Below are 15,151 nucleotides of genomic sequence, written 5' to 3'. Positions count from 1 at the left end.
GTGAAGTATTCATTTATTTGCTTATCGCGTTTCTCAAAGCGCAGCAGGATATGCACGCTGTCATTTTTTCCGTTGTCGCCGAGGACTGGAATGTGCCGCTCTGCAAGTTTTGAAGATAACAAAGCAGCACGAGGCGGCTACGTGTAAACTTTGGATGAGGTCACGGTGCGCCAATACAGCTCGCAGTGACATGAGAGGGGATTTTGTTCTGGATTCTCCCCCGTTGGGTTTCCTGTTTGCTCCGTGCGCATTTCCGATCACAATTGCAGGTTATCAAAACTGCAAGCCTGAAGCTACCATCTGTTATTATATGGTTGGAGGAAAATGCAGACTGTATTGGAAAACAACAAGAATAGACCGTGTAGAGTGTGCAAAGGCCTTTTCACGAGTCCCGCCAGTTCACAGAGTACTATAAAAGGACGGAGAAAAATATAATCGGGGCTTTGCAGGGGTATTTGAGTTCACTGCAGGCATTACATGAGTGCTAATGCCTGATTCAACACCGGCTCTGGCAAACATGCCTGACATTCAGTGTTTACACCCCTCAATGAAAGCTGCTAGTCAGACTCAGGCTGGTGGCTCGGCCTGGAATTAGATTCAGGAAGTCATGAGATTTCCAGGTGGCTCGGCTTTCCTAGAATTGTTAAGCAGGAGTTTTTTCAAAGCAATGCCAACACACATTAAACTGAATACACCATTCTGTAAAGAACGACACCGATGTGTTTCCTGTGCTAACGTCTAAAATGGCTAATCACTAAATCACAAACACTGACCACTTTTTCTAATCCGGCCCCACTGAGCGCATGAATTCATAAACCTCCTCTCAAGTTCTGTTACTCCACATCCAAAAAACAGAAATGAAATACAACTGGGTGATAATCAGTGGAAGAACATCAAAGCACTGGGACCTTTTCAGAGGGAGGAGGCCATCAGGAACCCGTGAATAATGAATCTGTGCTGAACTCCTGCTGAACCCTCTGCACCAGCACCGAGCCAGAGATCAGCGCATGACGTTCAACACACACGCGCACCCAGGGACCTCTGCAGAGCTCCGAACATACGAGTGGAGTGTTGCATCCGTGTGAATCATTACACTGAGGCGCACCTGGCTGCAGTTAGAGAGAGGACTTCTCCTTTGATAAGCCGGACGCCTGTTGGGAGGTGGCGGAGGATGCAGCCAGCCAAAAGTGGAAAGATAAATACACAACTGCCGACCAACCGGTGCTGAAGCCGTTAAAGCTCCCGCCCTTTTGGCAGCTAAAGTCTGTGTGTGTGCGTGCGTGTATAAGCGGTTCAATGTTTAACCCTTATGTCAACAGAGCGCATGTGTCACAACAGCATTCCTGTGAGCCGCTCGTCTTGTGACAGAGCGGTTTCATAATGGGAGCACTGCTCTGACCGCCCCGCACGCATTGTTCAGTGGCAGGAGGAAGCAGCTTTTGTCTCGCTGGAGGATGACTTGCAGACCGACGAGTTTCATGTTGCTGCATGTTGTGTGTTAACGAGGGGCGAGGCAGTGGATGGCCGGGTTAACGCGTTCAAACAGAACACACGCGGCGCCCTGTTTACCCAGAATGAGCCTCTCCTCTTTCCCCTCGCTGTAAATGGTTAACTTGGCGAGGATCATGTGAGAGTGCTGCAGTTACATGGGAGGTGAACTTTGCTCGTCTTGTCGTTAGGCAACGACATTTTCTATTGATGAAAGCGCTTTTTTCTTCTTCCTATCAGGAGAGGAGAAAGCAGAAGAATGAAGGCTGGAATGAGGCCTCTGTAAAGTTGTTTGTTGATGAGCAAATATGTACATGTGAAAATATGAGTCTTGAATGAGGGGGGGGGGGGGGGGGGGGGGATTTGTCCTTCAGGGCAACCCTGGGTGTAGCCAGATGTGTCAGTCAGTGGGAAACCATTTCCGCATCAAGGCCGTCTGGCTCCTCCCTGCCATTGTGTGGCAATGCGTTGTAGGTGAACTTTATCCCTCTTTGTTCAGAGAGAGAGAGCTTTCAAGTAATTCGCATTGAGCAAGGTCAAGTTACACATCTGTGAGCCCGCTCAACAATGTGGATCACATCCACTCACCATAAGGAGGGGGAGACATAATTACAATCTCTCATATGCTAAAAAACGTTTGGAAAACAGCCTCTGTCCAAACCTGTATGTCAACTGTGTAAAGCACCCAGAGTTCCATTACCATCACCGACTGAGAGCACACAGATAGCGTTCACCACTCCCATGCAGCTCCACGTGACCTTTAGACAGGCGGGTTTTTCTGTAAGACGGCGCTCTATCAGCAGCGAGCTTGTAGTCGTTACAAATTTGCACAATACAAACACGCGGGTTCATATCACCTCCGGCTTATCAGGCTCCTTCAAGGACACTGAACTTTCCCACAGCGCTGCCTTCACTATTGGGACTTCACTGTTGCGTCAAGGCTCTGCTATTCATCCCATGTGCTTCCCACAGTGTTACTGTGGCTGTTGTTGTGACTATGACTGGACTATCCACTATGTGCCTGTTGGGAGTAATGAAACACATGTATGACAACATCTTTCATATTTGCTGCACAACCGGTTTGTGACAGATCACTCGAGGTGAATAAAGGCTGTCATCAATTTTATTTCCATAAAAAGACACATAACAATAAAAACTGTTCTAAACCAAGTTAAAGAAACAACAAAGAAATAATTAATTAAACGGCAACCTACTCATAAACTATGTTCTAAATGTAAATCTCTATATTAATGGTTTCTCGCCTCACTTGAGTGACGAGCTAACGCCACTGTAAGGTAGTAACAGTTTACAAAGTCAGCAAACAGCCTTGCAGCCTCTGTGGGCAATGCAGCCATCTACGGTGTGGAATCCAATTGCGTCGCATTGCTTCTCGTACGCTTTGTTTTGATTAGCCATCTGTTCAGCTTGGCTCGCTAGTTTTTTTTTTCCATCTTGTGCTAGCAAAGACAACAATAGCCTAATTTACTTACAGGGCAGCCAAAGTTGTCACAGCCCCTGTAGTTTTAAACCAATCTCCAGGTTGGACCAATGGGAATATTATTACCCCAACTGTTGCTTGTGAACATCCGTCACAGTTTACAGGCCGGGTTCTTGATTGACCTATCATATCTCTGCATACGAGTGTTCCTGTGTGGCGGCTGAAAGAGATCATTATCGACATCACCAGGACGCTCACGCTGGATTTTATCTGCAAATAAAGTCGTGCAGATAAAACAACCAATCTGACTTTCCTTTTCTTGCTTTGTCAGACGTTGTTGTTGCTACGTCGCTATGTTCCAGATTTAAGCAATGCATGCTGTGAGGAAAATATTATCAAGGCAGATAGAAGACAAGGACAAATGCCCAATCTGTCAAAAAAAAAGTGAAGAATCTTTTGCGTGTCCGCCCTGTGATTCCGTATCCATGGCAACATGTAATGTGTTTGTCCCCTTCCACCGAGTATCAAGATAAAAAAAAATCGTTGTGTTTTTCCGTAATTCCTGCTGACAAACAGACAAAGACGCAAACCGAACTGAAAACACAACCTCCGTCTACCGAAGGCAATTAATGGCCAACGCTACAAAAAAACAAGACCCAAGTTGTAATACACTGTGAATATCCTCCGTGAATTCACACGCACACGGTTGCACTCGTCATTCCAGTTTTACTTTCTCACAGCGAGCTGTTTTCTGAGACGAGGCTTTGATGTGGATGAGGGAGGTGAGGCGTCGTGTGCCCAGATGCCCAGACACTGTGGTTAAGGGGGCTTTATCACACAGACAGGAGGACAACGCTCATCTTCTGCCCTCCCATCTCTCACCGCGGCGGGAGGCTGAATGTGACAACCGATGCTGCCCAGCTGCTCAGGGGCCAGGCCCGCGAAACCACAGGCGGATAATGAATGCCACACCATCGTGACAACTTGCACTTTTATGGATAGGGGAGGAAGGACATTTCTGGCACGGATGCTCGCAGCACATGATGAAACATCCTCCATAAACCACCAGACAATCAAAGGGAGGGCAGGAAAGCATCTGTGGAATCTGTAACGGAACCGCAGCTGATTTATGACCACGACCAAAAAAGGTCCGTTTCCAAGTAAATGTGTTTAGAATTTAATTGCGGGAAAACTGAAGAGAGATCACTTTCCAAATGCAACCACAATATATGTAAACAATGCATCACAGCCGCATTTCCCATTGATTTCCCCTACTTTCCCGATCTGGATAAGCTATGTGCAATCTATGAAAATGTTCCCAAAAATTAAGAGACTCTAGGTTTTCCAATTGGGTCAGTATTTGCTATTCTTGGTTTCCTTTGCTCTCACAGTCATGTTATTTTGTTTTCTATACATCACAGAAATTACTCTGCATACCCTTCTGCTTTCAAGGCAAATGTTACTGGAACAGGCACAGCTTTGATCTCCTTCCAGTCGCAACCCTGAAATATCTTCTAAATAAAGGAGTAATAAATATGCATGTTCGCACATATTTTTAGGTATTATTCACCAGGGTTGTATCCAACTGAATAAATACATGCAAAGAGGTAAATACAAATCACATGGGTGTTCAAACTATTGACAGAAAAGGCAGTGATGTGAAAAAGATGCCAGCACGAGTGTATTATACGAGACCCGGGTCCTCTGTTGGTAGCTGCTGTGCCGAGGAATGTCAGTCCATTTTCTAGTATAATAAATAATCCTACTTTGGGAAAGTTTTTATTTGGCTCAGAGGAAGAGGTTACATAACAAACGTGAAACACACCTCTTATTTTTCTTGGCTCAGAAAGAAGAAGAAAAGAAAGAAAGAAATGTAACCTTTGTCAAGAGACGAGGCTGGAGGGAAAAAAGCTATGTGTCCAAATATAAACGTTCTTGTAACACATTTAAACACATTCAGGCACCGACTATACATACATATTCATACCGCTGTGTGTACTGTGAAGATGCTCATAATTAAGTTGGACGTGTCTCTCGGGGGGTTTGCGTAAGGATCTATCAAGGTGTAAGAACAAACCAGCCGTACAGAAACTAGTGCAGTGCTACTGTATAGTCCTTTTATATATATATGTGTGTGTGTGTGTGTGTTTACTTGTACATCTATCTTTGTGAGGACCAGTTTGAGTTGTAGACCTTCAGAGCAAGGACATTTATGGAAAGTGAGGACATTTGTTTGGGGTTGGTGTCAGGCATTTAGGTGTGATGGTTACGGTTAGGTTAAGGGGTTGGGAAATGCATTATGTCCATGCCTGTCATCACAAAGATAGTATGGGGATGTGTGTGTGTGTGTGTGTGTGTGTGTGTGTGTGTACAGCAGAATGACATCTTTAACATTTGGTCTGAGTCGGTCACAAAGCTGGAATGATTGCACAGCTCAGCTCACTAAGCTAAACATAACAACCATGAGTCAGGGGGGAAACTGCCTTTTAAGGGCAATAAGTGAGAAGCTATTTAAATATGCAGGTCTTACTTATTCTAACAGTAGCTCGTGAATTGGCCCTCCCAATCTCAAATACGGGTTCAACCAGTTCTAACGATGTGCTGATTTTGCAACAAGAGGCCGGGGGAGGTATGTTTACATCAATGTCTGGTTGTGCCTGAAAATATTTCGGGGGTTTCCACTGGACGGGAAGCTATGTCGTCAGCTCACAATGCAAGCAAGCTTACTTAAGCATTACAGAAGCAAAGTTCAGGTCTTTCTGTTCCTGTTTGCCAAAGCAGACTCTGAAACTACCTTCTGTTTAAAAATGGATGTGAAAACAATGTTAATTTACATTTTTCTGTTGAGATTATTTCCTCCCCTCTCCCCTCTGCTATTTACTGAGTCGTCTGTCCCCCGACGAGCTCGGCAGATTAAGGGGATATGTTACCATCTTGTTTTTTTTCTAAATGGATACACATGTGGCACATCTGGGTCCAAGCCTGACTCATTACTCACTTTTTTATGTTCCTTTCTCTGCAGCCATGGCAACTGCTGCATGTTTGGCAGAAAGCTTTTGAAGGCAGTGGAAAAAGAGAGAGAGAGAGAGAGAAAGAGCCTAGGGAGGAAGCATAAAGGGAGAGTGAGAAAGGGAGGGAGGGAGAGCGAGCAAGCTCTCAGTAGTTGGCCTACATCCAGTGTAATCATGCCATGGAGCCGAAATGAGGCCTTTGGCAGCACACCAGGTTTCTGAGAACAAAGATGTGAGCTTCTAATGTTGGCGGTGGGGCCTGCTTGGCATCCTTTGCCATTTCCCAGCAGCCCCTGCCTTGGCTGACTGCCAAGCCCCCCCCCCGGGACTGCAAAGAGGATCAGAATAAAGAGAGAGACTTGTTTTTCACTCGCCTCTTGCTCTGGCCCAATGACATCACCTCTGCAGCCTCCAGCCCCCAGATTCCAGCCGCCCAGCACATTTTTCACTTTCGCCGTCGACCCTCCATTTTATTTGAATTCCACCATTTTAAACCTAAATCAAAGCAGACTCCTTCAAAATGTCCAAATTGTGTTTCTGTGCCTTACGTTGCACATCGTTTCTCTGCACCGTGAGGCCAGGATCCGGTGTTAATCCATTCAGACAAATCAATAAAACATCTTCCAGTTAACATTGAAATACAGGATGCAGCTAATTTGACAAATGGATGTTGTAGCGTTATCTTTCAGACCTCCCCAAAATGTATCTGCGCTCTAATCCTTGCTGAGCATATCTGTGGCTAAAAATAGCATAGTGAACAGGATATATATGGTAGTTGGGGTACTGTGATAATCTCCATGGTTACCTCTCTGTGACATATACAGGAGCTCAGTAATTCATGCACATTAGTCCTTACATTCACCCTCCTGACATCCTCCACCATCTGCCACTGTGCAGCTATATTAATCTGCAAGATGGTTAAACTGCAGTAATACGTCCTCACACGTCCCGCATTAACCTCCCTTTGTTATGTCTGCAACATGTTACAGTGGAGTTTGCTGCTCACTTCAGTTGTGCTGAAAGAGTTATATAAAACAAATGCTGTTCTCGTGGAGGAGAAACACAAAGGGGGAAAAAGGACTAAGAAAACATCCAGTGCTGTGTTTGGATTAGGAAGAAAACTTCAGAAAGAATTTGTAATGATTCGCTCCCATGAATAAAAGATGGCCAATATAAAATTGAACAGGCTCGGAAAGGGATAGAAGAAAAATAACGTCATCTCATCAGGCCTGCAATGCTGTCACATGTTGGGTATTCCCCTGGCCGTCACCTACCTTTCGCTCTTTATTTAGCAACTTGTACATATTGGACCCAAGGGAAGAGTATAATTCGTAAACATGGTTGTATAATTTTAGATTTTTGAATACATTGTGTTTCTATATTTTTGAAGATAAAGGTATGTACTCATTATAATGGACTACGTTCCTCTTTGTTGATGTTTAACAAAATTCTTGATGTACTTCTAGGTCTGGTGGCAGTTCCTGTTTAACGTAGAATGTCTCAATTTACATACCCCTTGGAAAAATAAATAGTTTAAAACAGCATTACAGATCTACTCTACCTGGCTGAATGGCTCAGATGCTATGGCCGTCTGTATACATGCTTCATATTGTCAGAGCCATCTGTGCATGTCTGGCTTCCTCTCAGACCTTGTCGCCTCCGCTCAGTACAACGGTGCCTCTGCTGCAGCTTTTATTTTAAATCAATGGATCTTCCCATTATAGAAGCGGGTCATTTAGGATTAAATTGAATCCCAGCATGCCTCCGTCTTGCATAATAGTGCGTAGCTATTTGCTTGCACAACAATCGGCTGAGTGGAAACCAAAGGATCAAAGCATTAGGCAACGATTTCCCACCAATCTCAAGGAAAGAATTTGTTTATTTTGCCCCTCACAAACAGTCATTTGCTTACTGTGTCATAAAGCGTTGCAACACTTCCTGGTGTTGTTCACCCAACAAGGATTGAGAGAAAGCGGAGATGGGAAACAAGTGTGTTTATACAGTAGTTTACAGGCAGAGAGAAACTGAAGGCACTCAAACCATGTGATGCCCTAAAGGGGATATTATTGTGTTACATTGTTCGGTGTGCTTTACAGAAAACAATCCCATTAAATCATATGGCAACTGCACCGCCGTTGTATTCGCTTGGTGGCCACTCTGTTCAGAAACAGCCAAACGGCTTGATGTCCTGTAGATGGGTGAGGCTGATGAGGGTACGTGACTAAACATCTTGCTTCCTCTTTCCAACGTCACATGGACTTGCACAAACATATCCTGCTTTGTGTCTGCAGGTTACAGACGCATTGCCTCACCCAAAGCCCGAGGCTAAGCTGCAATGAGTTGGAATGAGCCCAGATGAGAGGGAGGAATCTGAACTCCTGGGACACTCCTCCAGTTCAAACATACACTTTTACTACAGGGGATTTTTAGCAGGGTTGTTTTTTTTGGCATACGACCCGTTTCTAGAAACTTTTTTTTTCTCCATCATGTAAAACATAATAGTATAATCATTAATCTTGCTACACCTCGATACTAATACTACGGATGTTGTGTTTGATTATGAGCTTAGTTAAAAAAACAAAAACAACAAAAAAGGAGTCCGACTGGCTGATTCATTCCTGTGTCCTTTCATTTAGTGGTGACAGATTTGGATGAGTGACTGCTCAGTGCATGTGGGCAGAGCTAAATTCATGTGTAACCCCGATCCATTCAAGCTTACAACGCACTGGCTGGAAATCCCCACCTCATGACAGAGCTTCCTGCTTACTGGCTAACGGAGGCGCCCGTTTCTCTCTTTTCATATTAACAGGGCTGGAAATGATTGTCTAACCAGTGCTAAAAACTCAAGCCAGTACGTGTTGAATTCATGTTGGTACACTGACACGAAAACGTGGCCACTAGAAATCCCTCAAATAATTCTAAAATATGCCCAAATGGATTGCATTTGCTGCTTTAACAAATAAACAAAACACGGTTATGTTTGCTGCACAACATTCTCGAGGTTCGATGTATATTTCTAGAAATTGCCATTGGATTACAGTTGTTTTCCCGAGAGTCGACCCACCTCATCCATTGCACAGCAGCAGCAGCTCGTGGCGTCGAGGCGCTGCGAGGAGAGAAAAACAAGCGGCAGCGAGTGTTTTTCAGCCTCAACCGGATAATGCTCTGAATTTAGGACAAAGCAGCAGTCAACTGGAGGAGCTGGCGACTCTCTTTTTTATTTATCCCCTGGCGGTCTACTGCTAACCTACAGCCACGTTTGTTCATACAAAATAAAAAAATCTTCCTCGCTGCAGGCAGGCTGATATCGACGGTGCCATATTTGTGCAGGTTTGATCATAATAACAGGAGCGGTGGGTTATTCCCTCCAGTCGGAGGCGGCGGTGAGGCTCAACTGGGTGCAGTTTTGGCCGAGGTACAAGTGATTAAATTAAAATAAAAAATAAAAGAAGTGAGTGACAGAGGCTGCAGTAAACTGTGGGGGGAGGAGGATGTGTGTGTGTGTGTGTGTGTGTGTGTGAGGGGAGGGGGGGGGGGGGGGGGGGGGGGGGGGGGGGGGGTCTGTCGAAGAAATCAAGTCAATAGAAACTGAAGTGGAAGCAGGCGTTTAGAGCTCCGGGGTGACGTCACTGCTCCACATTGAGCCAGTAGTAGCGAGTCAGTGGAGATAGATAGAGGAGCGCCGTAGTAACGTACACACCGACATGAACTTCTCCCTCTAAAACTTCAACGTTGTTGCTCTAAAAGTCGGGAGAAGACGCGTTTGTATTTTTTTTTTTTCGACGACCGGAACGTGCTCTTTTGTTGGCTTTTAAAAAAGGGGAGCTCGGAGGAAAAGCAGGGAAAGGAAAAATCATTTTGGGTTTCTTTTCGGGGGGTCGACGACGAGCGCTATGTCGTCCGCGGCGGTCGCTGCTTCTTCCAGGAGGCAGTCGTGTTATTTATGCGACTTGCCCCGCATGCCGTGGGCCATGATCTGGGATTTTACCGAGCCCGTCTGCAGGGGATGTGTCAACTACGAGGGAGCGGACCGCATTGAGTTTGTCATCGACACGGCCCGGCAGCTCAAGCGGGCTCACGGGTTTCAGGAGGGCAGGTCTCCCGGGCCGGGGAAGTCGCAGCTCTCCGGGAAAGAGATGCAGGCGATCAACCACGCCGCGGCGGGAGACCCCGTCTCCCGGCCGCCGCAGCCACTGGACCGCTACCCGCTCTCCTCCGACCGCCCGCCCAGGCTGGGTCCAGAGTACCAGTCTAGCAGGCAGGCGAACGGCATCCCCGTCCCCAATGGATTTCCTAAGCCCGACGAGCCGCCAGAGCTCAATCGCCAGAGCCCCAACCCGCGCAGGAATAGCACGGTGCCCCCGAATCTAGTGCCTTTGGTTAACGGGAACATGCCCCCCGTGCACGCAGTCAACGGCAGACCGGGCCAGATGGGGCTTCCCTCCGCACTGGCGGGCGGTAGTCCCTCCGACATGGGCAAGAGACCCGCCTCGGTCTCCAGCACCGAGCACGACAGAGACGGGAAGGAGAAGCACAGGCCGGACAGTCTCACGCCGGAGCTCTCCGATAGCCACAAAAACCGGGCAGACCCGGACTGGATGGGCAAGGGCAAAACCGTGAGGGACCTGATGGCTCTGCACACGTTCGACAACAGGTTCAAGAAGGACCATGCGGCCATGCAACAAAGAGTTATGGGCTATGAGACCAGCGCCCCGGCTTCCAAGTCAGGTAGGCGTCCAGTGATGTTGAAATACCAAAATATATTGTTGTCATCTTATGCAATTTTTCTATTTTCAATTATCTTCAATGACTCATTCGTGCACCTCGAAAGGGTTAATAACGTGCACAATTATAATGATAGTAGTAGGTCTGCAAAAATGCAAGGTGCATTATACATGATATATTTTAAAGATTTTTGTTGTGTTTTGTTATTATTGTTGTGTAGCCTGTGGTGCAGCAGGGAACAGCAAAAATGCTCGTTGTCTCCACCAATGTAATTGTTGAGCCATGTCTGAGCTGTGCAACTCAACTATTTTCGTTTAACCCTTTCCCACCTCCAGACAGAGGAAAGCACCCCCGGAGCATGAAGAGAAAAGCCTCTCCTGAATCAGACGGAGAGGGGACAGCTGCCAAGCTCAATGGAGAAGGACAGCAGTGGTTACCACCACCTACCGACGGACTGAAAATGCCTCCAGTTCCCCCGCCAAGCTTCGCCTCTCCCCCTTCCACGATATCCCCCCACTCCCGCACCACCCCACCTGAGGCGGCCCAGAACGGCCAGTCCCCCATGGCGGCTCTCATCATGGCGGCAGACAATGCAGGTGGGAACAGCTCCCCCAAGGACTCCAACCAAGTCCACTCCACCACTCGGAGGAACAGCAACAGCCCCCTGTCACCGTCCTCCATGAACCAGAGGCGGCTGGCGCAGAGAGATGCATCTGGTACAGGTACGCCCCACGTGCCAGGCATGGACCAAGTGCACCCCCAAAGCATTCCGGACTCCTCGGTACCCGGCAGCATACCCCTGTGCTGCACGCTGTGCCACGAGCGTTTGGAGGACACACACTTTGTTCAGTGCCCGTCTGTGCCATCGCACAAGTTCTGCTTCCCGTGCTCGAGGGAAAGCATAAAGCAGCAAGGTGCCACGGGTGAAGTGTACTGTCCAAGTGGAGAGAAATGCCCCCTGGTTGGCTCGAACGTACCGTGGGCTTTCATGCAAGGAGAAATCGCCACCATCCTTGCAGGAGACGTCAAAGTAAAAAAGGAGAGGGACCCTTGATTTTGTTTGAACACTTCTTTGGGGAGGGGATGCAAAAATATGAGTATAAATATATAAATATCACATACATACCATTCAAACAAACTAACGGACTTGTACATATTGGACCCAAGGGAAGAGTATACTTCGTAAACATGGTTGTATAATTTTTGATTTTTGAATACATTGTGTTTCTATATTTTTGAAGATAAAGGTATGTACTCATTATAATGGACTACGTTCCTCTTTGTTGATGTTTAACAAAATTCTTGATGTACTTCTAGGTCTGGTGGCAGTTCCTGTTTAACGTAGAATGTGACTAATGCTACTCTACGAGCACTTGGCAAAACTGAAATGCTTTTAGCTGTACTTGTATGCACTTGTTTAAAAATTGCCAAATACAATTTCTGATCTTGTATGAACTTATTGTCTGAGCTTGCTTCATTTGAGTGAATAAGTTACACAGGACCTGTGGACAGATGGTGAGGTCTCTGCTCTGCTACGCAGGCTTGTTGTGACGCCTCAGGAGACTTGATTTACGCTGCACAACATTAAGTAGGCTACTGTTTCAAGCTGCAGGCACGGCAGCCTTTCCTGCACACATGCCTTTTCATTATTCATGGGAAAAGCATGGGCTTTTCCCCCCACCCCCCGAAACAAGACATATTCTGTCACAAATTTGGTCCAGTATGTGCATCCCTGTAATTGATGGCAGCGTACAGAAATAGGTGCCAAGTCATGTTCAGTCAGCTGGAATCTGTTGAGTCAGTGCATGATTTTCAACATGATACCGTAGTGTAACCACGTTGTGCCACCACATAGACGAAACGTACCGCCCTGAATAACACTCTGAGCTTCCAAACCGGTGCCACACATTTTCAAGCTTGTGTGCAAAATTGTGTTTGACATTATGAAGGTGTTCCTTTTTAAAATTTTTTTTTTTTTTTTTAGACAAACTGGTTATCCATGACACATTTCCAACTTTTCGATTCGCCGAGCGGTTCACAAACCACAACGCGTGAATAAAATCAGACTACCTCCCAAGCATGAATTGGATACGCTAGCACTGCAGCAACACCCCTCCAACGTCACTGACGCTACGACATGCCTTCACAATGCTCGGAGCATATTTCTGCCTTGGTATGCAATGTGTGCCCTTTCAGAGTAAACAATAACGCTGCTGCTGCCCTACATACCAACCAAGGCCTGCATCTCTTCAGATGCAAATTTAATTGTTGCAGATTCATGGCGGCACGGCCATAAAAAAGGCAATTCTGTCTCCATAATGGCAAGTAGGCAGCCAGACTCCCCTCTACGAGCACTGAGCGCCTCGTGGGGTCGTTATGTGCCAAACTGCAGTTACTGTGTCTGCAGAGGAGAAGCAATCTCAAGACTGTTTTCGCTCCCTCAGACAAAGAAATCTGACTCCCTCGCTGCTGACACTGCAGCAAGCGGACACTGACATGGAGATTCATATCTAGCAGAGGGCGGGGGGTGGGGGGGGGACTTGGTGTAGTAGGCAGGTGCGCAGTTATTTCAGACATCCTGCGTTTTTAACCGTGCCATCAATGCAGCCCCCGAAATTCAGAAATGGCCCGCAGATTCTTGGTTATAAAATGCCCATAGAAGGCTCTTACTTTGATGCTTTTTTTCCTTTTGGTGCTCCAGTGCCATTTGTGCCCACAAACCTGCTCCTCGATTCAGGATTCATTGACCTCGCTGTGTTTCAAATGTATTTCGGTCGGCACCTCAGAGTCTTAACAGGGATTACCCGCTCTGTAATAAGCTGCATGGTGTCCTGATTAACTAAATTGATTCATAATGTTGAATGAAAACACAGCCTTTGCACCCCACTGTTTAGTCAACTAAGAGGGGCGCGGGCGATTCTTGTCCCCCCGATTGACTGAGCGAACCGCCAGACATTTACAGCAAATAACAGCTTTCCCAATGTCACTTGAGGCTGAGGAGCTTTTGACCGTTAGAAACCTGTTTTCCACGAGGATGCTTTTTCGAAGGCAGCTGTTTGTTTATGGTCCCTTTTTCCGTTCTTTGGAGAGTTATCTTATCAGCTGGACTTTGAACGGAGCCCAGTATGATAAAGGTTCACACTTCAAAGTGCTCACCAACAACACACCCACTCCATATTCCATCGCACATACTGTTCTCAGAGATTTTCTGTCGGCACTTTGACCTACTTGTTCCTTATGACAGTATTGCTGGGAGCCAAATTGAATTTGCCATATCCAAGGAAGGGAGGCTTTAGTTGCCGGGAATCAAGTATGATGCAACGACGGACAAGAGATCCTTTATCCCTCTCTCTCTCTCTCTCTCTCTCTCTCTTCCCGTATAGATTTATATGAGCCAATACCTGTTTGTTCAGTGCTGACTAAAATAGCCTGCGCCGTATCTAATACAGTGATAATGTGTTCCTGTAAGTGGCTCTGTCATAACACAATGCTCTGGTGTTGCATAGTTACCAGAGAAACCGGCGCACAGCAAGCAGATGCTCCGGTGCAGCATGTCGATTTATATGCAGGAGGGAACATTATGGAGTGATTTCAGTAAACAACCGCCATGCGAAGACAAGGTCACACAGAGTTGATGGCATGAAGTTCAGCTTGAATATTTATGACATATATATATATATTTTTGGTGTTGTTGTTGTTTATATGACTCTCCTCTGTTTTCAGTCTAATCATGCAGCAGCCTTGTGTGTTTAATGACTCATAGGCTTTTCTTTTTGTTGACTTTGATGTGCTCTTAACTTGGAACCATTTTACGATAAACCTTGTAAGACATAGCGTCTGAGACGGAGCCAGGTGAAGTCCAGGTGAAACTAGTATCACCGTAGGCAAAGATTAATTTAGATTCCTCCTCCTTCCGCTGCTTTACTATAGTCGCTTTTGTCTGAAGCTGCGCTAGGGTTTAGCTTACAGTCATAAAGTTTGCATAGATCCAAGCAAGGTCCCCAACCCAGGCATTCTTTATCAAGCTGCTGCAACACACAGCTTAATGAATGGTCATAAAATTCCACATTGACCATTTTGACCGGATTGATTCACGAGACAGTCTTGCTAATCAAACTAAGTGTTACAGGCAATAACAGAGAGGTGACGCAGAGAGTCTGTTGCCTCCCCGCCTCTCCTTTCAATGGTTGACTAAACTGTAGGTTGGCATTCAGTGTTACACAAAGATGTTGATGTGATAGTGAAGCCATAACTGGGTTGGACAGAGTTCATATTTGTTGTCTAGCCCGCTCAGATAAGCATGTGTTTGATGTTTCTGGCTCAATTACGCTGGCTTAATTATTGATGTTATGAAGAAATACTTTCAAAATGTCTACAAATCACATTTATAGACATCCATTTAGTTAGAAAGAGCACGGCACTAATGCTGACAGCACCTACATTAGAGTGCATTGTAAATTCAAATCCGGAGGCAATTATTTTACATTAA

The 15,151-nt window shown here is 46.1% G+C and overlaps 1 protein-coding gene and 1 long non-coding RNA gene across 2 annotated transcripts; both read left to right on the top strand.

The window, feature by feature from the left end:
- The first annotated feature begins 5,612 nt into the window (after nucleotides 1–5,612).
- On the top strand, nucleotides 5,613–9,430 carry LOC117744086. The gene is made up of 3 exons (XR_004611163.1): nucleotides 5,613–7,333; nucleotides 8,034–8,150; nucleotides 8,229–9,430. It is a non-coding gene; the product is annotated as an uncharacterized LOC117744086 (long non-coding RNA).
- An 83-nt stretch (nucleotides 9,431–9,513) lies between these two features.
- Nucleotides 9,514–12,117, top strand: irf2bp2a (interferon regulatory factor 2 binding protein 2a). Its single transcript, XM_034552189.1, has 2 exons — nucleotides 9,514–10,665; nucleotides 10,998–12,117. Exons 1-2 carry the CDS (start codon nucleotides 9,831–9,833, stop codon nucleotides 11,714–11,716), a joined length of 1,554 nt encoding a protein of 517 aa, XP_034408080.1. The 5' UTR covers nucleotides 9,514–9,830; the 3' UTR covers nucleotides 11,717–12,117.
- The last annotated feature ends 3,034 nt before the right edge of the window (nucleotides 12,118–15,151 follow it).

Source organism: Cyclopterus lumpus, chromosome 15, assembly GCF_009769545.1.
Source record: "Cyclopterus lumpus isolate fCycLum1 chromosome 15, fCycLum1.pri, whole genome shotgun sequence".
Classification (NCBI taxonomy): domain Eukaryota; kingdom Metazoa; phylum Chordata; class Actinopteri; order Perciformes; family Cyclopteridae; genus Cyclopterus; species Cyclopterus lumpus.
This window is presented reverse-complemented; position numbering and strand designations above follow the sequence as displayed.

Excerpts from the sequence above, each read along its gene's own strand:
- irf2bp2a (XM_034552189.1), top strand. The coding sequence starts at position 9,831 with ATGTCGTCCGCGGCGGTCGCTGCTTCTTCCAGGAGGCAGTCGTGTTAT. Across the intron at positions 10,666-10,997 it reads CGCCCCGGCTTCCAAGTCAG|ACAGAGGAAAGCACCCCCGG; the intron begins GTAGGCGTCCAG and ends TCCCACCTCCAG.